Source organism: Vulpes vulpes, chromosome 1, assembly GCF_048418805.1.
Source record: "Vulpes vulpes isolate BD-2025 chromosome 1, VulVul3, whole genome shotgun sequence".
Lineage (NCBI taxonomy): Eukaryota > Metazoa > Chordata > Mammalia > Carnivora > Canidae > Vulpes > Vulpes vulpes.
In genome coordinates this window covers 195,122,904-195,150,748 of record NC_132780.1, presented here as the reverse complement: position 1 = coordinate 195,150,748, position 27,845 = coordinate 195,122,904, and the positions used below count along the sequence as shown (strand labels likewise).

The 27,845-nt window shown below is 38.9% G+C and overlaps 2 protein-coding genes across 3 annotated transcripts in view; one reads left to right on the top strand and one right to left on the bottom strand.

The window, feature by feature from the left end:
- FIG4 (FIG4 phosphoinositide 5-phosphatase) overlaps positions 1 to 987 on the bottom strand; it is a 124,756-nt gene extending 123,769 nt beyond the window's left edge. The window contains exon 1 of the mRNA XM_026005797.2: positions 605 to 987. Coding sequence (XP_025861582.1) covers positions 605 to 670 — 66 coding nt within the window. The 5' untranslated portion in view covers positions 671 to 987. The remainder of the gene's footprint in view (positions 1 to 604) is intronic.
- A 704-nt stretch (positions 988 to 1,691) lies between these two features.
- Positions 1,692 to 27,845, top strand: part of AK9 (adenylate kinase 9) — a 114,919-nt gene continuing 88,765 nt past the window's right edge. The window contains exons 1-8 of one of the 2 annotated variants that reach the window (XM_026005795.2): positions 1,692 to 1,767; positions 10,507 to 10,634; positions 12,121 to 12,184; positions 13,600 to 13,652; positions 13,754 to 13,850; positions 18,596 to 18,708; positions 21,674 to 21,862; positions 25,302 to 25,430. In XM_026005795.2, coding sequence (XP_025861580.2) covers positions 10,518 to 10,634; positions 12,121 to 12,184; positions 13,600 to 13,652; positions 13,754 to 13,850; positions 18,596 to 18,708; positions 21,674 to 21,862; positions 25,302 to 25,430 — 762 coding nt within the window. In that variant the 5' untranslated portion in view covers positions 1,692 to 1,767; positions 10,507 to 10,517. The remainder of the gene's footprint in view (positions 1,768 to 10,506; positions 10,635 to 12,120; positions 12,185 to 13,599; positions 13,653 to 13,753; positions 13,851 to 18,595; positions 18,709 to 21,673; positions 21,863 to 25,301; positions 25,431 to 27,845) is intronic. The other variant, XR_011997409.1, reaches the window with a different exon arrangement.

The following is a 27,845-nucleotide window of genomic DNA, read 5'->3' as shown; positions in this document are numbered from 1 at the left end:
TTTCATACACTTGCCTGTACTGTAAGCAGAGAACGGCAGACCGCTAATGGACTTTCTGAAAGTTTTGTTTTGTTTTTTTTTTAATCTGAAAGTTTGTTTTTGTTTTTTTTAAAGAACCCAGTAACTTGTTCAGAACTTCGTGAACAGTTTCCGAGATGCCACAAGCACCTGTTTCCAGAGTGTTCCAAGCATGACTCTTCCGTGGAAGCACGGACAAGCCAAAGCAGCAGTGCCCTGGGTGCAGGGACAAGGCGAAGCTCCCTCAGACTCCGGCCCAAGGCTGGGATTAGGGGCCGGGGGAGGGGGGATGCTGGGATTAGGGACCCGGGGAGGGGGGATGCTGGGATTAGGGACCCGGGAAGGGAGGATGCTGGGATTAGGGACCCGGGGAGGGGGATGCTGGGATTAGGGACCCGGGGAGGGGGGATGCTGGGATTAGGGACCCGGGAAGGGGGGATGCTGGGATTAGGGACCCGGGGAGGGGGGATGCTGGGATTAGGGACCGGGGAGGGGGATCTGGGATTAGGGACCCGGGAAGGGGGATGCTGCACCGCCACACCCCCCGCCACGCGCCGCGCCCCACTGCGCCCCGCCGGGAACTTACAGCTCTGGTCTCATACAGAACCAGCTTCTGGACGGAGCTGATGATGGGGGCGGCGGCCGTGGGCATGGTCGGAGGAAGGGGGGGCTCCCCTACAGGGCACCAGGCCGCGGCCCAGCTGCGGCAGCCTCCAGACTGCCCCCCGGAGGCCCGCGGAGAGGACACCTCAGACCCCCGACCTCCAGCCGGACAAACACCCCTCGGGCACCACACAAACAGAAGACCGGGGCCCAACTCAGGTGCTTCCGGATCCCAGCTCCCCACCTCCAGCCAAGCCCCGCCCCGGGCACGTCGGGGGCGGGGCTAGAGGATCTACCGTAGAGAGGGCGTTAAGAGGCTCCCGGAGCCTGCGTGCTGCCGAGGCCGGAAGCCAAGGGCGCCATTTTGGATACGGGCAGGGGGAAAAAGTGGGCGGGGTTAAGGTCGCGCGGTTAGCGTAGGCTCTGGCTTATCTGGTCCTCCTCCTTTGGAAAGGGGGACAGTTTGATGGGTTGGTTCTTTTGAAGCATTTCTCCGAATTGTAGCTAGGTCCATTCGAAGCTGTTTTTTTTTTTTTTCTCCCTGCCTACCTCTGCCTTTTATTGTCCTGGAAGCCTATCTGATAGCCCTTCACCGAGAGTCGGTGTCTTTCCCCTGGCATCTCTTTGCTACCCTGAAATTTCAACCTGGATGAAAATCAACAAAATGCATCGTGTCCTGAAGTTGTGTGGTTCAAGGAAGTTTTTTTAGATCATCTTTTTTTTTTTTTTTTTAGATCATCTTTAAAAAAAAAAAATCAAAAAAAAAAAAATCCCCTGAAGTTGCACAATTTGGGCGGACCTTGCCACATATTTGTGGCTGAGACGGGCCATTTGTAAATTCTGCCGATGGAGTGTAGCGCGCCGTGCGGGTTAAAATAAGGTTTCTCCCATCGGATGTGTGTGAACTTGGTGGGTAGGGTACATACCCTCTGTAATCATCACCTTCTATGTTTGTGAAAAGGAATGTGTCACAAAGTTAGGGGCGAAAGTGAATAGGTAAGACTCTGAGAAATGAATGAATGGCAGCCCCGCCTCCCGAGGCGGAGTCTCCCAAGAGGCCCTGCGCCGGGCACCTGCGGGGGTTTCCTAGGCAACCGGGCACCGACCGCGGGGCCGAGGAGGCGGCGGCGGGTTCTGCGGGGCCGGGTAAGTGGGGGTCCTCGCCCCCGCCCCCAACTCCGTCTGTATCAGTTGAGTGCAACCTCACCTCCTGCAGGGACCGCAGACCAATTCCTTTTCTTACGAAACTAAAACTTTGGGATCTCTGGGTAAATTGCTTTTTAAAAACATTTTTTTTCCAGGGTGTTTAAAAAATGTGTCTATTTAAATTCAATTTGCCAACATACAGTATCACACCCAGTGCTCTTCTCAGCAAGTGCCCTCTTCCTGAGTGCCCGTCACCCAGTTACCCAACCCCTCCACCCGCCTCCCCTTCTGCAACCCTTTGTTCGTTTCCCAGAGTTAGGGGTCTCTTATGGTTTGTCTCCCTCTCTAAATGTTCCCCACTCAGCTCCCCGGCTTTCCCTTATAATCCCTTTCACTATTTCCTATATTCCCCATATGAGTGAGACCATATGTGGGTAAATTACTTTTATTATTTATTTATTTATTTATTTATTTATTTATTTATTATTTTTTTGTAAATTACTTTTAAAACCATCTTCCCTCCCAACGACTGTCTTCATTCCCCAGATACTGAGCACCTGCTATGAGAGTATAAGGCGTTGCCCAAGTAGAAGTGCTAGGTCTCCCAGGAGATGGGCCGCCTGTAAACTGCAGAACCCTCTGCTAGAAAAAAAAAAAAAAAAAAAAAAAAAAGAACCCTCTGCTAGGGATTTTGTCAACCGCTAAAAATGTGAGGGAACTTTTAAAAATTCTATTGAATTATGGTATAAACACATAACACAGTGTGATAGTAGTACAGATTATGTTACCCAACAGTGAGATGTTAGAGATCATATTTGAAATTTAAAGTTGAGAAACTACCAAATTTTTTAAATAAGTGTTTAATTGTTATTTTAATTTTCTTTCATAGTTTGGTCCTACTTTTACCAAGAACTAGAAAGATGGTCATGTCAGTTCTGGCATTTTACGTTGACTTGGATCTTTGAACTGGGAAGAATATTTCATTCTGTTTTGTTTCATAAATGGAAACCAATTCTTCTGAGTATGAGTATTAAGTACTTGCACTATGCTTTTCTTTAGGATAACAACTCTTAAAATATCTGTTGAATTCTGGTTTCCAGTATTTAGTTTTCAACTATTATATCATATTGTAATATAGCACTTCCATTTGAACATTGTCTTAGTTATGGTTCACCCAGCAGCAGATCCTGAGACAAAAATTCAAGGGCAAGTGCCTTGTATGGTGGGAACTAATCCCAGGAAACAACATCAGTAAGCAAAAGGAAGCTGATTAAGGGAATATTATCAAGCAAATTTCTCTGTGGGCTGAATTCACTGGAGAATCCTGAGATGTATATCTCAGAGTATTTCTCCCTTAAGGGCAAAAGAGCTGGAGGATTTATTCGCCAACTCCCATCAGTTATTATCTGAGGCCTGCTTTGGCAGAACCTTAATTCCCTGGAACTTCCCATCTGCCCTGTGCTCAGGCCCACTGGATATGGCAGCTGGAAAGAACCCTTTGGCAGAGGGTCACACATGCTAGCAGTTGGAAGTCAGGCTGGCCATGCATGGGAAAGGTACCTATCAAGTGGTTATGGGCACTAATAGCACCTGCTACATTCCAACCTTTGTACTACTCGTATCCACCCTTCCCCCATATAAGTTCACACCATCCCCTCACCAATTCTTCATGGTGGTGGCTGGTCCTGGTTTCTAAAAGAAAAGGACTTAGTAAAAGATGATTAGTGGGACAAGCTACAGAATCCACTACTGCAATTAATCCTAGGCCTGTAACTGAGAATTCATCACTTCTGTCCTCTACCACTCATTCTAGATTTCCCTTACCCTTGGCCAGCACTTCTGCTGGTCTCAGTTGTTTGATATGGTATGGTACCATACCATACCAGCCTTTATCCCAGAGGGGTATAACCCCCTTGTTACCATGGTAGCCAGCCTTTATCCCAGAGGGGTATAACCCCTTGTTACCATGGCTTTGTCAGGTTGTGCTTGCTATAATCATCACAAGAGGCGTCTTAGAGAAACCCCTGGGTTCAAGACCTGTATCTCCCTGCGCCAAGTATGTAGCAGCAACCCCATCCTCAGCTGCCAGTGCAGTAACTCCTAATGGGCATGGGGAGCCACATATGACCAGGCAGCAGTTTTAGATTCAGTGAAACCTAACAAAGGGGATCCCCCGATAGAAGCCTCTCTCTTGCATCAATCAAAATCAGGACCTGCAGTCCAGCAGAGCCTGAAATCATAGGGAAAGGTGGTACAAATTCATGTCAATCACTGAGAATGGTGGTAGGACAGACCATTCCTAACCCTAGGTTCAAAACATATTTCGCATCTTGAAGTAGTATCTCAATCCCACACAATCCCAAATGGAGCTTTACTTGTACCCTTAAGAGGCCACTCCAATATTCTGTGAGACCAGCAGATTCTGGATGAAGTGTGATATGGGGTAGAATCAGTGGATCCTTCTTATCATAGCTCCTTTACTATAAAGAGGGCCCTTTGATCCAAGGCAATATTGTATGGGATCTCATTGTGATAAATGAGACACACTCCAAACCCTCAGATAGTGGTGCTGGCCAGGCGCTGTGGGCAGGGAAGGCATACCCATACTAAGGTGCCCTCTTCAAGGCAAAGGGGTGCCATGTGACCAGTTTGTCACTGAGTGGATATATCATCATCTTGTGGGGTTAGCCTCAGTCTGCTGCAGACAGGTGGGCTATTCAGTGGCCTTGCTGTTGAGCCTATGCATGGCTTCCATTGCTTCCATCCCTACAATTATGCCTCCTCCATTCATGAGCCCATTTTGGAAGCACTGAAGTGACCAGGGATAAACACTGGCTGGCGTGTACTGGGTAACCATCCTGCTTTGTGAGATACAAAAGTCCACATATTTTGTGTCCACTCATGTTTGTTTTCTATGTGGCATAACGAAATTACCTGGGCCCTCCACTCAGGGTCTCACAGGGCTGCAGTCAAGGTGTTGGTTGAGCTGCATTTTCATCTGGAGGCTCTACTAGGGAAGAGCTTGCTTCCAAGCTCATTTAGATTGTTGGCAAAATTCATCTCTTTGTGGTTGTAGGACTGACGTCCTACTTTTCTTACTGGCTAGTGTCCAGGGGCTGTTCTCAGTGACTGGAAGCCACCCACTGTTCCTTGCCATGCAGTCCTTTACAACATGGCAGCTTAATTCAAAGCCAACCAGAAGTCTCTCCAACGTGCTCAATGAGATCTTATATAATATAATGTAATCATCAGAATAATATTTCTAATACTTTTGCTAGATTTAGAAGCAAGTCACAGATTCCATCCACACATAAGGGAAAGAAATAATCACACAAAGATGTGACTTTTTAGGGGTCACCCTAGAGTGTGTTTGCTACACCCCTCTCGTAGTTTCATTCATATGCCTCTTCCCCAGAACTCTGTTTACCTTTTCTTTCAATCTTATTCCTCTCAGATCCTTGACCAAACCATTCAGTTGTCCTCCAAACTGAGGACTTAGGAATACTCTTTAAATCTCTGCCCACAAGGAACATTTCCCCTAAACATCATCATTCAGGGCTATGCCTGAGTGGGATTAAAGTCTGGAAGCATTCCACTTAGAGTTTGCACCAATATGTTATGATTCATTCATGTTTTTAAAAAATTTTCTATCAGCTCTTCCTAGGGAATACCATATGAAGTGTGAACTGGAAGAGACATTGGTGAGCAACAGATAGATGACATGGGGTCTGGGCTGCTTATTTATGAAACACTTGTACCCTACAGACTTGCTTAGAACTGATCCCAATGTTCCATTTTTATCATTTGGTGGCCTGCTGCTATGCCTGCCCAACTTCAAGACTTGATCTGACATACTCAGCTCATGATGGGCACTTCCGGTTGCATAGTCACCTGATGTCCCATGGCCAGGCATTCATTCTCTCTGAGAGCCCAGAGCCAAGAGCTGCTTTTTGAATGGGGGATGCTTCTCTGCTGCAGACAGCAATGATCTACACTGAGAGTTTCTGTTGTGGCTTTGCTAAGACTCCAAAAGTATTCTTACCTACTATAAGTACCTTCCTATAGCATCATGGGATCTGGGCAGGTATATGGCCCAAGAAGCATACTCTGGTACCATACACTAAAACTGCTGCAGAGCTCTCTCTTGCTCTGAGCTTCACTCAAAACTAACAGCTTTCCAAGCCATCCATTAAATGGATCAGAACTAGAGACTTATAAAATACTGCACCTCTTTCTTTCAGAGGTAGAATGTGTAAGGTACAATAACTTGTCTTTTACCTTCGAAAGAATATCTCAGGATGACCCAGACCACTGGCCTTTTAAAACCTCACCAAAGTAACAGGCCTTTAAATCTTTGTAGATTTATCTTCCACTTTCTGCTGTTCATGTGTCTTACAAAGGCATCCAGAACACTTCCTGCTTCCTGCTCACCCAATATTGTAGATCAACAAGACCCGTTTGTACTATATTTGCTACAAAGAAGGAGAGTTCTGGAATAAAATTGAATGTTCCTTGCTGACTGTTCCAAGTGAATACAAACTGCTTCTAATCTTCTTTTCTGATAGGGATTTTTAAAAAATACATTTGCCAGATGAGTAACTACATAGCAAGTACAAGAAGCTATGTCCAGCTCGTAAAGGTCTCATGGGCACCATAGTTACAAATGGCGCTATCACTTGGTTAAGTTTTCAGTAGTCCACCATCATTTGTCATGATCTATCTGGTTTTCTCGAAAAGCCACACTGGAGAATTAAGCAGGGCTATGATCTTTTAAGTAGTTTTGGGTAGCACCCTTCCATATCGTTCATTCAGAATGGATTACTATTATTTATCTGGCCCAGGGGCCATGGTAAGCAGTTTCATGAGCTTCCCCCTGGCTTCGCTACCACATTGGTTCTTACTCCATAGGCAGGGAATCGCTGGAAAGGTTTTGCCAGCTGCACTCCCCTTACGTACTCAGGGACCAGGAAAATAACCACAAAGTAGTCCTGAAGATCCTGCAGTGTAAGACAAACTTAAACCAAGACTCCAATTACTTCTGGTTCTCCATTTGCTTTCACTATTACAGAGGGTCATGATGGCATTTTGAAGCCACTGTGTTGGTGTCAGCTCAGACCCTGTGTCCTATTGTCCTTGAAAGAGGAGGATGGTCCCATTTCCTCAGTGTGTATTCCTCAGTTAATGGTTGTAGGTTCTCTTGGAGAAGGATTGAGGAATCCCCATTGTGAATACTCACTACGGTATTGTAGGGTCTATTCTCAAGAGCTCCTTGCTTCTTCAATAAACGGGCTTTGGAGCCTGGAACTGGGAAAGGAATCATGATGTTCCACTGTGGCTGCTGGCATCAGCCTTTGACTCACTTCCCCTTCATCCTTTTTAGAAATGTAAGTTCATCAACATTTTCATTGACTGCTCATCTGTTTCACCCCTAAAAATTCTGTGGCTTATCAGCCATCACCACAGGTCTCTGGGAGGTCTTGCTGGTTGCCATGCTGGACGTGCTGTCCATTCTAGTAATTATACCTACTTAGCCTCTGATGGTTAAGTGCTGCCATCTGGCCTCTGCTCTTCCAGACCCTGTCATCCCCACTGAAACACAGGACCCCAGTATCAGAGCAGCCTTTCCCCCTGCCTTCAATCCTGGCCTACAAAAGATAGCCACCCCTGAGCTTATTAATGATACTAGTGACCCCCTACTAATTCATTCCTTATAGCCTTAATGAAGGGAATGTCCTCTGGCCATCCCAAAGAGCAGAGTTGGCTGGTGCAATCTCTGGTCTCAGTTAACACGTCCTCATTTAACAAATCCATTTAACATGTCATCTCTGTGAGCCTTTGACACCCTACTCCACCCTCTGCTCTCTAGAGGTATAGGTTAAGTAAGGACAAGAGGCTATTTTCTGCACAAATGCAGTAAGCACAGCAAACTTAACTTCTTCTGCTGAGATGTAACTGCAAACCGACTGCTAGATGGGTGGAATGGGGGGGGGGTCCCCTGGGCGGTCCTCAGTTGAGGCTCTCTATCAGGATGTCTAAGGTCCATCTTCTTACTACTCATGCCTAGTTTCCTGCCTAACGCAGGTAATCCTGGGGTTCAGCGTACTTAGACACCCACGTAAATGTTCCATCGCAGGCCTTAGGGCCCTGATTTTAGTGCACTTAATACTTTTTAATAAATGTACCATCTCTCTAACAGGTTTAAATGCATTTTCTTCTTTATAACTACATTTTATAGCAGCATTACTTATTTTTTGGTGCTAAAAATAACTTGCAATTTTAGTTCTTTTGTCATGAGGTTTTCATCTCAATCTTTTCAATGTACTAGTAATAATTCTTCCTATGTTTTGTTTCATAATGATATTTTAAAATAATATTGGTATATTAAGCCTATTTGAATATTCTTAAATTCCACAGAGACATATAATCATACTCCATTTACCTGGAAGCATATAGCCCCCAAATCCATTTTCATCATTCCATGAACAGTGTTCCATTTTTGAAATATGCTTATTAAAGTCATTATGCGAGTTTTTTGTAATTTTCCATTAAGGGCTTATATATCTTTTATAATATTTAATCCTGGTTACTTTATTATTTTGCTGCAAAGATAAGTCTTTTTATCATTAGTTACAGTTTCTAGCAATTCATGCTGTATAGAAACGCAATTGAATTTTGTATAATTTTGAATCCAGCAAATTGAATTACCAGATTAATTCTCAGAATTTGCCTGTAATATATTTGTTTCCTATGTAGACAATCACATCAACTGGGAATAATTACAGTTTTCTTTCTCTAGTCTTGTTATGACCTGAAAAGAACATTTTTAATATTTAATCATTAAATGTAATCTTTGTCTTTTGTTAATACCTTTTATTAGTTTAAAGAAATTCCCTTCTATTCCTAGTTGTGAAGAGATTTATTTTTTATTAATCATTAAAGGGTGTTGATTGTCTCATACTTTTTCTACATCTATTAAAATGATCAAACAGTTTTCTCTTTTAATATGTTAAATTAAATCCTCATGTTAAGCCAGTCTTGAGTTCCTGGGGAAAGCCCAACTTGGTCATGATGTTACTATCTTATCACAATTTGCTCGATTCAGTTACCTAATATTAGGATCTTAAAAATCTTGTTCATGAATGAAATTGGTACATAATTTTGCTTTTTCACACTATTCTCTGATTTAGGTAAAGGTTCTATAAGACTGATAAACTGTTGTAAGAAGTCTCCACTTTATCTTTTCTCTGAAAGAGTGTCTGTAAGATTGTAAGTCTTGGAACTCTTTGAAAAACCATATGGTTTTCCTAATGGCTATAGAACCAGTCAGATTTTCTCTTTTTTTTTTTCTTGAGAAGCTGATTTTTGTAAGAATTTATCAATTTTGTTTAAGTTTTCAAATTTATTTGGGATAATTTTGTTTATGGTATACTTGAATTATCTGTATTATATCTATAGCATTGTTATCTTTGTAGCCCTTCCTCTTTTCTGTGTCTAATATTGCTTGGTCAAGTAAACAATAAATCAGTAAGCATTATGGAAGATTTAAGCATAAAATTCACAAAGTTGATGTAAACCTCATTTGAAGAGTACTATATCAAACAAACATAAATCACACATCCTTTTCAAGGAGTTTTTAATGTAGTAGGTCATAAGGCAAACCTCAACAAACTTCAAAACGTTAATATACCATGGAGAATATTCTCTGATTAATGACCATTAGAAACAAAAAAACAACAAAATCTTAGTTTCAAAATATAAAAAACACACTTTTAAGAAACTGATGTCTAATATTGTTTAATTGTGCCTACTATATTCTTTATCATTCTTGACAGAGCTTTCTATTTATACATTTTTTCAAAATACTGGTATGTATCTTTGGTGATCCTCTCTATATTTGTTTGTTTTATATTTTGTTAACTTTTAAAATATATTTTTCTGTTTTTCCTGGGTTTTTTTTTACCCCAACATCTTAAAAGTGGTGAGCTCATCTCATGTACTTTTCAGACTTTCTTTGGTTCTAATCTATTTAAGCCTTCTCCGTACTACTTCAGCTATATCTCCTTAGTTTTGTTATGTATATATTTTTATTTTTTTTCAGCTTTACATATTTTCTAATTTCCATTCAGATTTCTGTTAGAGCCGTTAGTAGTCCCTACACATATACACATACATACATATATGTGTATCTGTGTAACATATATGTATGCATATATAACATTTATTTTGATCTTTAATTGAATACATACATCATAACATATATGTTTATGTATGTATATATGTATTTTTCCTTAATTTAGTCTTTCAGAAACTCTTTGGTTTAGCTATTTTTTGTATAACATATAGCTAGATTTTGCTTTTTGTCTCAAACTAAGAACCTGCTATTTTTTTTAATATTTTATTTATTTATTCATGAGAGACACAGATAGAGAGAGGCAGAGACATAGGCAGAGGGAGAAGGAGACCCCTGCGGGGAGCCCCATGTGGGACTCGATCCCAGGACCCCAGGATCATGACCTGAGCCAAAAGCAGATGCTCAACCAAGGAGCCACCCAGGTGCCTCAAGCTGGTATTGTTTTAATAGATAAGTTTAATTTATTTGTAAGTATCAGCCAAATCCCGTTTAGTGATGTGGAGTGGCTTCTGGACTGAGTAAATTCTCAGGGTATTCTCATTCTCCCTAACCTGCCTGCCTCTTCCAGCTAAATTAGTCACTAACAATCTTACTCTTTCTTATTATAGTGTTTTATATTATGAATTCTCAAGAGGAAATAGAAGAGCATTCTTTTGCAGACATATTTAATGAAGATGAAGCTGAATATAACTTTTTGCTGTCTAAACCTGTTTGCTTTGTTATATTTGGGAAACCAGTAAGTTATCTCTTCTTATTATTTACTATATTTTTTGATTTTTAAAATTAAAAAAATCATAATATTATGTTACCATACAAGAATGAAAACCACATAGTGTGCTAATTTTTTTGACTGTTAGACTTTTGTTGTATGACTTCAAAACTGATATAATATTGTTTGTAAGCTTTATCTTGTCTTTTGCACTGTAATTGAAAAGAACCTACATTGTATGTATCTTTGTTTTCATATTAGGAAGAAATTGAACTTATCAAAGCATTGCACCATGACAACTGTTAGTCTGTGATCCAAGGTTATTTCAAACATAGTTTGCATATAAAACTTCCTGTGAAATTTGTTGTGAGGCTCTCTCGGTATGTGAAAGTAGAACACTACAGAGACAAACTGGGGCTCTCTCCTTAATATTTGAAGCTATTGAGACACAATGTGTTTTTACTTTGCCCACAGTGTGTTCGAGGACCTATATGTTGTCTTCCCACAAAATAAGAAGAAACCAAAAATGACTGACATAAGATAGCCTGCCTTTCCAGGCATTTCTAGTAAGGACCTCTAGATAAGAGGTATTTTCAGTCATTGCGCTAGTTGGTAGTTACCATTAGAGAGCCTGAGCTGGTTATTAAAGAGCCTCGTCAGAACAGCAGACTCTAAGAGCTGGATCCCATCCTTGATTTAATTTCATATAGACCCTGGAATAGATACCAAGAAATGGTTCCAATAACTTTTCATTATGTTTCTTTACATATAATAGAGTTTTAAAAGTCAACAGTGAGAGCAGTCGGGTCAAATGCTACTTCGTTAAAGTGATCTTTTGTCTTTAAAATATGATACTTTTCAAGGATGTCCATGAGGAAGAAATTTTTTGTTCTTAGAAGTTACTAAGTGGAAGTCTGTTGAAACATTCATGATTAGAAACTTAGGAGATAAAGTGATGGACTTCAATATAGTCACAATGATATATATGTATTCAAAATTACAGAATTTGACAATCAAAAGAGAACAGTATCTGGACTGCAATGCCATAATGGTACAGGTGCCTGGTTTCAGGGCTATTTTCTTAATTTAAAAAAGTGTTATTTAAATCACTTCAGGGACACCTGGGTGGCTCAGTGGTTGAGCGTCTGCCTTCAGCACAGGGCATGATTCCAGGGTCCAGAATTGAGTCCCACATCTGGCTCCCTGCGGGGAGCCTGCTTCTCCCTCTGCCTGTGTCTCTGCCTCTCTCTGTGTCTCTCCTAAATAAATAAATAAATAAATAAATAAATAAATAAATAAATCACTTCAAAAAATGTGGCAAATGTGACAATTAGTAGAGGAAAATTAAGCTATAAATATCCAGGGTCTGCTGTTCATTTATTTTGTGGACAAAAAATTTGTTTGATAATATTCATGTATTGAAACCATCAATAGAGTCTTTTAAAATGAGAATATCTATTTCACTGGCAAATGCCTGTCCTTTTGGGTTTTAAATAACATCTTTCTTTTTAAGGGAGTTGGGAAGACAACCTTAGCTCATCAGATAACACAGGCATGGAAATGTATTCGTGTAGAAGGTAAATTTTACCTTTCCCCTCCCCCAATATTTTGTTATAAAAATTTTCAAATATTCATAAAAATGTAAAGAATACACCATCTATATTCTATGTTTAACTTTTTGTTCTAATTGCTTTATCATACATCACTATCAACCTAGTAAATATTATCTTCATAATAGCATCAGATATATTTTTCCTTTTTGGTTAGTCTCCGTTTTATTCATAGAAGTTAGGATGGTTTATGAAATGTCTTTGACTCCTTTCTACTTCCTCTAATTCTCTAATTCCCTCATTTAGAACTATTGGGTATATGTGTGTTTTGGGTGTCTCCTTATGAAAGATGAGAAGGAACTCTCACAGCTGCTCTTGAGAGCATTTTTCAAGACTTAATTATTTTCAATGATATTTATTATTTTGCTTCGCATCTTTTGCAGTATATAATATGAGGACTGCTGTCTTTATATAAAATATTCTTTTAATCGATAAGACTACTTATGTCATAATAGAAAAATAAGCAAAAGAATGAATTGGCAATTCATAAAAGTAGAAATAAAAATAAACTAATATAAGAAAAGAGATTTTTTTTAGAAAAAGAGAGTTTGACCTCATTGTTATTCAAAGAAATGCTAATTAAAATAACACTGATCCACATTCGCCTATCAAATTGACAAGAAATCTTTAAAGTTTCTTTTTTTTTTTTTTTTTGAAATCTTTAAAGTTTCTATAATCATTTTTGGCAAGAATGTTATGAAATGAGGACTCCACGTGCTGTTAGTGAAATTGCAATCTGATACAATTTTGGGGAGAACAATCCATAGATTACTAGCAGCTAGGGACATAATTCAGTTCCTGAATCCAGGATGTCTGCTACAAGGGATGGAATATTTCCTCTTAAAAAAAAACAAATCATTGGAATTCCAGTCTCAGGCCCCCTTTTTCTGATCAGTGTTTATCTATTTTTACCTTTCTTGATGCATGCTTTCCTTTTATATAACCAGAGTGCAAAATTAATGGGCTTGGATATAACTTCTATGGCTATAGAAGTATCTGGACTAATAATACTAGTGTATGCTTTTGAGGGGCACTTTGCAATTTCCAAGTCACAGTCATGTACATAATGCCATTTCATTCTCATGTTCTCTCGCGTACCATACAGGGCATAAGCATGTGAGGTCAAGAGGTATTTAAGAAGTTAGCTTCCTCAATATCTTTTAGCTAGCAAGTGGCAGAGACAAGTTCTCTGTGGGATACATCTGCCTCATGCTTTGGTTAGGCTTAAACAACATGATGCATATAAATGTGCTTTGTAAACTCTTAATTAAAGTGATATACAAACATTAATCTTTGTTACCAGTTATAAAATGCACAGATGTGTTTCTTAATTTGCCAATTATAATATCAGTTGGTGCTAATATTTTGAATTCATATTTTAGCTTTACCAATTTTGGAACAACAGATGGCCAGTGAAACTGAATCAGGAGTTAAGGTACATCCAACTTTCAAAATTATTATGTTTTAAATTTTTTTAAAAAGCTCTGTATCACAAATGTATATACACTAATGTACACTGTCTTTACTGGTTCTTAGTTGCAATCAATGCTGCTCAGTGGTCAAAGCATTCCAGATGAACTTGTCATAAAGCTAATGTTGGAGAAGCTCAACTCCCTCGAGGTTTCTCACTTTGGTATGTTTATCTTTATAAATCAGTGGCTATCAAAGCACCTTAAAACTTGTGCTTTAGCTGAGGCATGCATATTTTCTGGAGTTGTTCTTTCCTCTGCCCTGATGTGGGAAAATCTCAGAGCCTGAATTCATTTAAGCAGCTTAGATATTTTTATTTGCTTGCTTACTTTCTTTTATTCTTCAGATTCTACATTTGTAAAAAAAAAAAAAAATTAAAATGATTCAGTCTTCTTTGAGCATTGTGTTATCCAGCAGAAGCATCAACACTGCTATGGCCCTTCTCACAGTGCCAACAGCCTCTGCTGACTGCTTTCCCACTCACTCAGAGTTTTAATACTGAGTCCTGTCTGTGGCTCACTAGGCTCCACTGCATTAATCCACACTTAAAAGGCAGAAATGGAAACTAGAATGGCACGAGCTTAGCTTCTGGCACCAGCTAGGGGCAAGACTTCCATCTGTTGTCTCAATCTACCTTTTCACTCTGGACCCAAGAAGCCTTGCTGCCATCAAACAGATGCTGAGCAGGGGTTTAGGGCCTAACTTTTCTCAACACAAAGACTGCTAAAGCTCAGAAGGGCTAAACAGAAGAGAAAACGCTATGACATTTGCAAAATAAGGAAGAAGAATAAAGATGTGCCGGGGAGAAAATTATCTGCCTGAAATAGATTTATTGAATGGAAGAAGAAAAACTTAGCAAGCTGTTTTATATCCTTGGGGAGTAAGAGGACGTTGTGACTATTAAGAATACAGGGATAAAAATAAAATGCAGTAAAGCCAAAAACATGATTGCCAAAGCAAATCAGTAGTGGAAGTAGCAAAAGCAGACGTCACTGCAAACTAAGTCTGTATCTATATTTATATCTATAGGTAGAAAGATTTCTCTACAGATAGATGATATATAAAACGAACTACATCTATCCATCCATCCATCCATCTATCCATCCATCTCTCTATTATATATGTGTATATGTTAGTCTATCTGTTGCTCAGTGATAAAGTTGATGAGCTTAGGGAAACACTCAGAATGTAGGAGGTTAAATGAGTAAAAAAGGTAAAAAGAACAATGACCGAATTCCAACATAGGTCAATAAATGATCTCCCAAAGCGTAGTGATTGAAACTGAAGCATGTATACATACAGATAGGCAGGCAATTATCTTCTTGTTTATACTTCATCTCCCCTTACTTCTTGAAAAATTTAGAGTAGTTTACCCACAAAAAGATGTTATAAATGATAAATATTGGTAAAAAGAAGAAGACAAAAATGAAAAAATAAACCTCCTCAGCTGTGCCATTCGTGACACTCTGGCCTGTCAGGTGAGAACCAGGCTCCATGGAAACAACTCGCTTTTGTGCTGCTTCTGCTAGGAAAGAGACCAGGTTTTAAAGTCCTTCCAATATAGATGTCTGCCTGCAGTCCAGGATACCTACAAACAGTTGCACTTGAAATGCCTAATAAGCTGTCCAGGCAGTAGCAGTGATTATAGTAATACCAGGTGGTGCCGGAGAGCACAGCAAACAGAGTGCCAAACAGCTTTCTATCATCCCTTTGTAATACACAGATATTGGGCAGGTTGTCAGCAGAGGGAATGAGAGGGAGGAATCATGTAATCCCCCTGTCGCTTAGAAGGGGAAGGCATGACCTCTGGAGACTGATGGTCTCTGGAAATGTCCAATCAGGAGGGGTGAGCTGGGAAAGGGTTGAATTCAGTCTAGGGCTAGGCCCCTCCACCACAGTACTCATTCTTAAAATGTGTCAGACCAGGGGTTAATGTCAGCCATCACGTCCCAACGTCCTGACAAGTTTCCAGTAACGTGGTTAATCAAATGGAGGATAATTTAACAATAGGATCCAAACCAAACCAGGAAAGTCAGAAGTCAGGGCAATGAAAAGCAACAACAGCAGGAAGTGGCAAGTAGAGAATGTTCTGGCCCAGTTCCTGAGACAGCGCCAGTGCATGCTATGGCTAAATTCTTGCAGGGGTATGGTTGGGTTCAAAGAAACTTGACTAGAATGGATGCCTTAGGATACCACCACTAACTCAAAGTCTTTCAAAGACAACAACAAAAGCAAATGAGTAAACCCAGTTGGAAACAAAAGATTATAGCAAGACAGGAGAGAATCATGGTTATAGCTCGTATACCCCAAACCAAGGATAAGAGATCTCCCTTTCTGCCTTTTGAAGTTAAACTACTTAGGATTGCTTCCCTGGATAGCAATCCTGCACATAGTTAGCGGAAAGTAAAGTATTTGAAAAAGCTTAGAAGAAGTGCCTAAGGATTTAATGAAATTTTGGATTACTATGATATTTTTTGGTCTGCTTTTGTAAAATAAAAAACAATAATAAGCATGTGATAAGCATGATCTTAAGAGAAGATTTTGAGATTGGCTTATTAGACACATTCATTCATTCACCTATCAACAGATGCTTAATAACTTTTTAAAATCACACTATTCTAGGCATTGCATAGGATAGCAGTTCTCAAACTTTTTAGTCTCAGTACTCCTTTATACTTATAAAAATTGTTGAGGCCCCCAAACAGTTTTTAGTTACTTGGGTTATATCTAGAAGTATTTATCATATTAGAAATTAAAACTAAGAAATGTTTAAAATATTTGTTTACAAATCATAAAAATAATCACATGTTCACATTAATGGCACATTTTATAAAAATAATTATATTCTTCAAAGCAAAACACAGTGAGAAGAGTGGTATTGTTTTATACTTTTGCAAATCTCTTTAATGTCTGGCTTAAGAGAATGCCTAGTTGGATTCTCATATCTCCTTCCACTCAATCTATTCCAATATATTGTTTTTATTGAAATATATGGGGAGGGATCTCTGAGTGGCTCAGTGGTTTAGCACCTGCCTTTGGCCCAGAGTGTGGTCCTGGAGTCCCGGGATCGAGTCCCACATCGGGCTCCCTGCATGGAACCTGCTTCTCTCTCTGCCTGTATCTCTGCCTCTCTCTTCTGTGTCTCTCATGAATAAATAAATAAAATCTTAAAAAAAAAAAAAAGAAATATATGAGGAAAATCCAGCTTCACACAGATATGTAGTTAGAAAAGGGAAGTATATTTTAAAAGCCTTTAGAATAATTATGAATATTCTTTATCCTACATCAAAACTCATCAAGTAACTTTCTTAAAGGTCAGTTGCCTTGTAGAATCTGAAACTACATCAAGGAACTTTTCAGACTCTGTTGCATTAAAATCCATTCGTCTTGTCTTGAATTTGGATGGGTTTTTTTTACCCAGGCATGATTTGGAGGCACCATGCAGTAGTTATTTTGGAAAATACTGATTTACTAAGTTATACAGGTTTTCCAAACGTTGACGCTTTTCATTATACACTATCAAAAAATCACTTCTATTAATTTCACCACCAATTTCATCAAGAAAAGTTTTAAAAATTGGGAAGTTGTTAAGTTTATGGCAGTAGATACATGTTTTCTAAAATTTGAATTTTTGCTTGAATTTTATTCAGTATTCGGCAACAAATACTGTCAGTTGTCCTTGAAGTGACCAGCTCACTACATTCACTTTTTATAAAATGTCTGCCAAATATCCAGAACTGAATAACCATAATTTTTCTGTCAGTTCTTTTAAGAAAAGAAAAGTACTATTAAAATAGTAGAAAAATTCAGAACATGAGAGACACCTAACTCTGGGAAACACACAAGGGGTGGTGGGAAGGGAGGTGGGTGGGGGGTTGGTGTGACTGGGTGACGGGCACTGAGGGGGGCACTTGACAGGATGAGCACTGGGTGTTATGCTATATGTTAGCAAATTGAACTCTAAGGAAAAAAATGTTTAATTAAAAAAATAAAAATAAAATAAAATAGAAAAATTGACTGAGGTCCTTAATTCTGAGAGAATTGAGACTTTATTTACAAGAGAAAATTTTCTCAAGCAAGAGAGTGACATAATTAAAGAAATACATTGGGCAGCCCGGTGGCTCAGCGGTTTAGTGCCTGCCTTCAGCCCAGGGCATGATTCTGGAGACCCGAGATCGAGTCCCACGTCGGGCTCCCTGCATGGAACCTGCTTCTCCCTCTGCCTATGTGTCTGCCCCTCTCTCTGTCTCTGTGTCTCTCATGAATAAATAAACAAAATATTTTTTACAAAGGCTATAAAAATAAATACATTAAGGAAATTAATGTGATAATGGCAAACGGGGTGAATTTTAATGAAAAGATTTAGGTTTCAGGGTGGAGATGCAAGCCAATGTGCTAAGCCAAATCATACTGGTAACATTTTGGTTTTTAAAGCTGTATGGGGAGAATGTGAGTGTTTTACTAGTCCCCATATTTATATAAATATTATATATGTACATATTCTATAAAATATTAGCATTAGAAAGAAAATAATATGCTATAACCCCTTCTAATATACCTTTATGGCTTTCCTCACTTCCAAGAATTATTAGCTTGGAATTTCTTCCCCTAGTGCCTCATATGCTTAAGATAAATTGATTGGGAATTTTTAAAGAAATAAAAGTAATTAAGAAAGTAAAGATGTCTTCTCCTAGCTCAGTGATTTTATTTATGATCAGAAAAACATCATTCGCAGTTACACTTCATGTAGCAATAAACTTAACCATTAATTAAAAATATTTGACAGATTTTAAGATCTATATTAATATTCATTAATAAGCAAATAATATTTTATAAAGTAATAACAAATTCATGCTCTCATATGTTGATAACATTATACAACTTTACAAATTATATTTTATCCAACAGGTTATATTGTCACTGAATTACCATCACTTTCACAGGATGCCATGACTACTCTGCAGCAAATAGAATTAATTAAAAATTTAAAATTGAAACCTGATATTATAATCAATATTAAGGTAAGCATATTAGTTGCTTTCTTACTATAGTTAACATTCTTTTTGATAGAAGTGAAATTTAAGGAATGTCTTCAAAAATATTAATGGGATATCTGGTGTCTCAGTCAGTTAAACATCTGTCTTCAGCTCAGGTCATGGTCTCAAGGTCCTGGGATCAAGCCCAGTTTTGGGCTCTGTGCTGAGCAAGGTGTCTACTTCTCCCTCTCTCCCTGCCACTCCCCCCTCAAGTGTATTCATTCTCTCTCTCTCTCTCAAATAAATAAATAAAATCTTAAACTATATATATTAAGTAGCTAAGGAAATAATAATTTATATATCAACCATAGGGACTGAGTTACACTTTCTTTCTTTCTTTTTTTTTAAAGATTTTATTTATTGGGGATCCCTGGGTGGCGCAGCGGTTTGGCGCCTGCCTTTGGCCCAGGGCGCGATCCTGGAGACCCGGGATCGAATCCCACGTCAGGCTCCTGGTGCATGGAGCCTGCTTCTCCCTCTGCCTGTATCTCTGCCTCTCTCTCTCTGTGTGTGACTATCATAAATAAATAAAAAAATAAAAAAAAATAAAAAAAAAGATTTTATTTATTTATCCATGAGACACACACACACACACACACACACACACACAGAGGCAGAGACACAGGCAGAGACACAGGCAGAGGGAGAAGCAGGCTCCAGGCAGGAAGCCCGATGTGGGACTGGATCCCGGGACTCCAGGATCAAGCCCTGGGCAGAAGGCAGGCGCTAAACCACTGAGCCACCAGGTAGGTGTCCCACTGAGCCACCAGATGTCCCTGAGTTAAACTTTCTGATACCTCTGTGCTTTGGCACCTGCAGCTCCATCCATAGGAAATACCTCCCTGCCTCTTCAACAGCATCCATCATAGTCATCTTTAGAAAGTCAATTTGGACATCATCTGTTTCCCCAATGACCACCCCTTTCACACCAACACACATATTAACTAACTCATTCTCTCACTCTCACACTCACTTTCTTCTTTTTTCTCTCTCCCTTCCTCTCCTCTCTTCCTCCTTGTCTCCTATATCTTATTATCACAGAAAAGTTAAATACTTCTCTGATGACCATTCATGTTGCTCTTGTCTATCATATTATCTTATTATGTATTGTAATTGTCCATTTTCCTTCTGGACTCTGCCTTTTTTGACAGCAAGAGCCATGTCTTACTCATATAAACATCAGTTAGCACAATAAATGGTACCTAGTAGACACCTGATAAGTTTGACAGTTAAATGAAATGAAAGAAGGAACAAATGAGTTGGACATATGAGTGTTAAAGAACATTACTAGACTGATTAAGAATCAAAGCTGGGTCCTGTTCCTAATCTCTTTTGTCAACAGAATTTGGTAGATCACACTTAGGAGACACAATTTCCTCTTTACAAAAATAATAACTGCCTCATGTGGGTATAAGAAGAATTCAGTGGAGCCAAGTCTGCTTGTTTATATGAAAAATTAATGATAAGCTTTTATACTCTCCCCTGCCTGATTCCCCAAAGCGTTTCACAGCTCAAAACAAATTCACTGAATCTCCGCTCAGATGCTGGCAACCAGAAGTGTGTTAGGGTTAGTTCTGAGAGAGAGGATGTGTTGCAGCAAACATGGTGTAATCTGCAGCCCACCACAGGTCATGGTTGGAGGCCAATCAAAATTCCTGCATGGACCTGGAGACTGTCACACGTGTGAACATATGTATAAGAGAGAGAAGAAAAGATCTCAAGCAATTCACTAAAACCAAATATAAATTCCAAGCCATGGAAAACATAGATTGTATAGGAAATTAACAGCTGGTAGAACAAGAGAACACAGATATACAGGCCATGAGCCTCCAAATGCTTGCTAAATTTGAAGCATAAATTTGGTTCTGAGTTTGATGAGCCAAAGTAGGAGGGAAAATGTGACTAGTTATATAAAATTCACATTGTCCATGAAAAGATAAGACATTGCTCAGGAAAAACAAAAAGAGAGAATTGGAATTAAAATTTAAAATAAGAGAAATATCTTAAACGGGTCTTAATATAAAAGATTGTCAATGTAGAGAATGAAGCCCTTAACCTCATTTATATTATAAATGTGATCGTAGGTATCCAGGTAGTTTCTACAATCTGACACAAGTGTAATCAGAGGGCCTAGTGTGAGACAGAACTAAATACGTGACACATTTCTCTGGTAATTTGGCCTTATTTGGGGATAAATCTTGGAATTTCTAGAGCAGAAATTCTTAGCCTGGAATCCAGGAACCCATCAGCATCCATGAACCTTCTGAAATTATTTTATTGTGTATGTCTGTTTTGTGAAGCAAAAACCAATGGGTTTCCTCATATTCTAAAGGGGTCTCTACTACCAAACAACAACAAACTGATTAAGGTCCAGTGGTCTACTACAGCAGTGGTTCTCAGAGTACAGTCCCAGAGCCAACTGGATCAATAGCACTCAGAAGTTTGTTACAAATACATATTCTTGGGGCCCACCCCAGAGCTATGAGTCAGAAACTCTAGAGGGTAACCACTCCCTCGAGTTTTTATCCGTGTTGAAAAGCCCTCTGTATGACTCTGATGCCCCCCGAAGTTGGAGGACCACTGCTCTGAGGCATGTTCTTCAGACTTGCACTCATATTAGTGACTTCCTGTAAGTGAAAATACGAGGCAGCTGAAGGCAGTAGTCTTTGTCAAGGACCCACAGTACAGGTATTCTGGGTTGCTAAATAAGGAAGGGCAAATATACATTATAAAAATTACCTGAGAGGGTTGAAACCTATCTTGTGTGAAAGATTAAGAAACCTAAATGAAAGTGTTGGTTCAATAAATACCCATCCCATAGAGGTGGCCCGAAGAAATCAGAAAAATGAGGAAGGGGGGTTCTGAAGTTTCTTGCTTCCCTTGTTTCTCAAAGTGTGGTGCATCAGAATCACGGAGGATGCTTGTTAAAATTACTGATGTTGTTCCTTAGTGCCCCGACTACGATCTATGCCAAAGAATTTCTGGGCAAAGGCAGCACAGCAGTACAGGGTACATATACAGAAAAGATCAGTGGGATCCTGAAGTCATTGAAAGTCGTAGGAAAAAGAAGAAAGAAGCCCAGAAAGAAGGAAAAGGAGAAGAGGAAGGAGAAGAGGAAGAAGAGCAAGAAGAAGAAGAGGTAATATCCCAATACCATATGCTACATTCTTAAAATTTGCTAGAATTAAGTTAAATGATAGCGTGGATAAAGAAAACAGCAAAGACTAGAGAAAATTACATTTAACATTTTTTTTTTTACATTTAACATTTTTATTTAATATGTTGGCAGTAGGACAAATATTTCATGCTTCTAAGAACTATTAGATCATAATCTAGAGGCCATCACATTTCTTGTCAGTACAGAAGTCGTTCCCCATCCTAACGACCAATCTGCTTCATTTCACAGCAACAGAGTTATTGGTCACCTACTGTGTGTCAAGCCCCTTGCAAGCTAGAACGAGGAGTCAGAGCAACAAAAAACAAAGGGTAATATGGAGACCACGTAGCCAAGCAGAATCCAATTTATGAAATTAATGTAAGCCCAATTCCAGTATCTAGCAAAGGGAGCACATGAAAAAAAAAAAATCTAAAACTCAACTTCACATATAAATGTTGTTATAATGATCCCAAAGTCAGTGCTTGTAAACATAATGCAGTAGGTGTCCACATAGCAAGTAACGCTGGTTAGAGCAGGCTAATAGGCTAGAGTAGGGCTAGTTCAAGGCATAATTCATCACTATCAGTTTTCCAAAGTATCTAGTGCTCTAACCACATTTTTCAGCATCCCTCTCCCTACACCTGACTTTCTCCACTCATAGGCTCTAACCTGCTTCCTATGAAGATCTGTACGTAATAATACCTCAGGTCAGCCTCCTCAGAAATATTTGCATTTCAGTGTTCTGGAAAGCCTGAAAGCTTTATAGTATTAACATAATTAAGCCATTGGAGAATAGAATATGAACTATGACAAGCAGTGGAAGGGATATCTTAGGCTGAAAACCTACCCAGAGTCCCTCAATACTTATCTCTTCTTTGTATGTATCACAATCTCAAGACACTTTATGTAAGTGACATGCTATAAAATAATTTTGCCAGCAAAAAACAAAAACAAACCATATAATGCAATAGAGCACCGAAAGCATTCCCTACCATGACTTAATGTGGAAAATTTAATGTGAAGAAATCCGTTAACAGGTGATGGGCTGGATTTGGCCCCCTGGGCAGGTGGGCCATAGTTTGCCAGTTCCTGCTCTACAGAAATATACCTGTGACTTCTACTTTATTTATATATATATATATTTTTATATATTTTTAAGGAATTTTATGTATTTTTATCATTGCTACAATTTGTAATTTATTGTATGTATGTTATAAATAAATACTATTTTTCTTAGACCTATACTCTGCAAAATCAGATGTTAACTTAAAATGGATATATTGCAGATCATTTGTCCAGTAGAAAAGATAACCCCCAGGGACACCTGGTGGCTCAGCGGTTGAGTGTCTGTGTTTGGCTCAGGGTGTGATCCTGGAGACCCAGGATCGAGTCCCACATCGGGCTCCCTGCATGGAGCCTGCTTCTGCCTCTGCCTCTGCCTCTGCCTCTGCCTCTGCCTCTGCCTGTGTCTCTGCCTCTCTCTCTTTCTCTCTCTCTCTCTCTCTTTTTCTCATGAATAAATAAATAAAATCTTAAAAAAAAGAAAAGATAACTCCCCAAAGTTTCAATTTTACTGCCCTATAGGATATTAAAGAGCTTGTATCCAACTTTGTAATCTTAGTTTTGCATTTATATATACTTCAGCTTTGTCATCCTCTTGGTTTTATCACTAATGGGTTAGATGAATCTTTGACATTGGTTCTTTAATGATAGTTTGATCTTAAAAGTTCTCATCACAAGAGAAAGATTTGCTAACTGTGTATGGTGATGAATGTTAACCAGACTTATTGTGGTGATCATTTCTCAATATTTACAAATATTGAACCATTATGTTGTAACCCTGAAATTATTCTAATATTATATGTCAATTATATCTCCATTTTAAAACCCTATTGATATAAGAAAGCTCATTTAAAAACGTTAAATAGGGGCTCCTGGGTGGCTCAGTGGTTGAGCGTCTGTCTGCCTCTGGCTCAGGTTGAGATCCCGGGGTTCTGGAATCGAGTACCGCATTGGGCTCCCAGTCGGGAGCCTGCCTCTCTCTCTCTCTCTCTGTCTCTCATAAATAAATTTTAAAAATAAAAATAAATAATAAATAAAAACATTAAATAACTTTCTCTGTGCAAATAAGGCATTAGATAATAGCCAGCATCTATTCTCTATTTTCTTTCTGAAAAGGAAAACCTCAGGGCGCCTGGGTGGCACAGTTGGTTAAGCATCCAACTCTAGGTTTCAGTTCAGGTTGTGATCTCTTAGGGTCATAAGATTGAGCCCTGCATGGGACTCCACGTTCAGTGGAGAGTCTGCTTGAGATTTTCTTTCCGCCTCCCTTATATCCCTCTCACTTGTGCTCTTGCTCTAAAATAAATAAATAGGGATCCCTGGGTGGCGCAGCGGTTTGGCGCCTGCCTTTGGCCCAGGGCGCGATCCTGGAGACCCGGGATCGAATCCCACATCAGGCTCCCAGCACATGGAGCCTGCTTCTCCCTCTGCCTGTGTCTCTGCCTCTCTCTCTTTCTCTCTGTATGACTATCATAAATAAATAAAATTTAAAAAAAAATAAAATAAAATAAATAAATATTTTTTTTAAAAAAAAAGGAAAACCTCATAGCAAATGGGAATAAATGTGTCATTTTAGCATGAGTAAAATATACTGTCTTAAATCAAAGACAGTAACATAGGGGAGTCATAACTCGCTTAGTTACAGGGTCCACGGTTATGTCAATTTGTGATGTCGGCCAGGAACATAATCGGGAAGAGTGAGGACTAGGGTAAGCTAGGACTGCACGGTCAAATATAGTAGCCACTAGTCCAATGTGGCTATTTAACTTTAAATTCGTTAAAATTATAGAAAATTCAAAATTTAGTTCCTCAGTAGTACTAGCCACATTTCAAATGCTCATTACCAAATATGGCTGTGTCTTCCAAATTGGACAGCACATTTCCATCACTGTGGCAATTTCCACTGGACAGCTAGTGAGTGCATGCCCTTCTTCAGAGGACAGCTGCCTCTCAGCTCCAACTGAGCCAACTCTTGCTGTGTGGGAAGGCTAGCCTATTTCTCCAGGTTGTTTGATTTTTCCAGAGAAGCCACAATCAGCGTTTTAAAATAAAAGTAGTTGGCAACTAATCCAAAATTTCAAAAACACGATGTAGCCCAATGCTATGGGATGTAATCAAGTTATGGTCTTCAGACCGAATTCAGCCTCATGCACCTGGTTTGCTGTGACGGGCACTGAGGGGGGCACTTGACGGGATGAGCACTGAGTGTTATTCTGTATGTTGGCAAATTGAACACCAATAAAAAATAAATCTATTATAAAAAAAAAAGGCATGTAGGTATAAGAAGGGAGGGGTGTAGCTTGTAAATTAAGTAATCATCAATATAAATATATTGGAAATCCCTTCTTTTTCCATTTAGGCATTTATTGCAGAAATGCAGATGGTGGCTGAAATTCTTCAACATGTAGTTCAGAGACCTGAAGATTATTTGGAAAATATTGAAAACATTGTTAAGCTTTATAAGGAAATAATTCTTCATCCTTTAGAAGTAAGAACAAGATATACTGATGAAAATGGAAATATTGATATTTGTGTTCTCTCACATTTTTTCATCCTCTGTGCTATTATCTGATTCCCCACTACCTAAGTTTGATAGAATATATCAATATAGGTAAAGAATATATCTATATTCCAAAGGCCGTTTCGCAAAACAACATTATTTTACTCTTAGAAAGCAACAGTGGTATTGAAAAATGGTAAATGAACTGCATTTTCCAAAGTCACTAGAAGAATTATTTATAGTTGGAGGTTGGAAAACCCATGTTAAGGGACCATTTTGTAAAAACATTTTCAATCTATAATTTATGGATTTATTGAAACAAATGTGCATTTAAGATGCATCTTTCATTCTAAAAGGAATTGTTAATTTATTTAAATTATAATCTAAAGAATTATCCCCAGACTGGTTACTATGGTTATCCCATTCAAAGTTGATTATATGTAAACATGATTAAGGCCATTATATATTGGAATAGGAAGGTTTTAATTAAAATAATTAGCATTTTAAAAATATGATTACTAAAGTTACAATTATGTGAAAAGCATATATGGTTAAAAGTCTAGGGCAGACTCTGCCAATTTTGTGTTGGCGATTTATTCAACAAACATTTATCAAACTTGGATATTTGGCCATACACCATGCTGAGCAATGGAACCACAAATATAAAAAACGATCCTCAAGTTGCTTTTCCCATCTGATAAAGAAACTAAAAGGATTTATGCTCTCTTTTAAAGTTTATATATTTTTATAGACAAATGAGTGGGTCATTTTCATCTTCGTTGTCCATCCCCAAAAGGGAAACCAAATTTAATTTCTTTCTTATGTATGGCTTTTATTCCTCCATACCTCCTCTACTATCCTCGGCCTTTAAACATAGCTTCTTAAGAATACTTTGCCTATCTATCTATAATGTTCTTTCTTCCTTCAAACAGAAATATCCTGCATACTCCTTTAGTGGCTGGCACTGAGGGTGAAATAAAGCATAATTAAAACAAGGTTTAGAAAGTTAGAAAACTATATTCATGGGCATGAGATCATCTCTTTAAGTATAAGGAACAGGTCTTCCATCCTGGAAGTCAAAAACCTAGACTTTAAGCCTACATGACACTTGTTAAATAGTAAGATAATTGACTTTTATGGTAATTCCAGGGTATTGGTGTGTGTAGTGGAAGGTGGAGGAAAGCCATAAAAGGTAGGAGCCTGCAATTCTAGTCTCCTCTGACCTGGCTGAGATCTCAATTCAGTTGAGAGGACAAGATCACCAAAATTCAGTGCTCTGTCAAACGACATGAAAGCAAATGGAAGCATCTTTTTCTGGTTTATAGCCTGTTTCAGGAGTAATCCAAGGCCAAGTTCTCATTCTTATCAGTCTTCAAATCCCAAATTGACTCCCAGTCTGATCTTCTGTATGTATCTTTAGTCTTAGGAATATTCATACCTTTTGACTTAATAAGTCCACTCTTAAGAATCTAGCTTAAGAAAAGAATCTGAATATGAAAAAGTATTATGTACTTTCTTGTGCAGAACATGGTTATGTTTAAATAAATAATACTGGCATAATGTGCTATCTAAAACAAAAAGAAGCACTTAGAATCCAATCTCTCATAATATTGTGAAAAACAAAATGCCCTGGATAAATAAGGAGATGATTTTGTTCAGACTATTGCAATAGGGAGAATATTCATTAATGAGAAATATCTCAAGGAAAAGGAAGAGGACCTATCATTTTATGGAGGCAGGTAAACAAGGAAGATATCCTCAAGTCTTAGGGAATGATGGAGAATGATGAATACAGAGCTTATCTGAGTCCTTGAGGAAGAGTAGAGATGGGTCTTATCTCTCTCAATTCTTCCTACTTTCTGGGATTACAGAGCTCAAATAGAGTTCAACATTTTCAATGTACAAAAATGAAATCGGGGGGCACCTGGGTGGCTCAGTGGTTGAGCATCTGCCTTTGGTTCAGGTCATGATCCCGGGGTCCTGGGATCAAGTCCTGCATCAAGTTCCCTGTGAGGAGCCTGCTTCTCCTTCTGTCTATGTCTCTGCCTCTCTTTCTGTGTCTCTTGTGAATGAATAAAAGCTTTTTAAAAAAGAAATCTGGTGGATTTTAGATTTCAATATTAAAAACAAAAAATAGAGGAAGAAAATATAGGAGAAAATTAATATAATCTTGAGATAGAGAAAATCTAATTTAAATGAGAAAGGAGGGGATCCCTGGGTGGCTCAGTGGTTTAGTGCCTGCCTTCAGCCCAGGGCGTGGTCCTGGAGTCTTGGGATTGAGTCCCACATCAGGCTCCCTGCATGGAGCCTGCTTCTCTCTCTGCCTATGTCTCTGCCTCTCTCTCTCTCTCTTTCTGTCTCTCTCTCTGTGTGTGTGTGTGTCTCTCTCATGTATAAATAAAT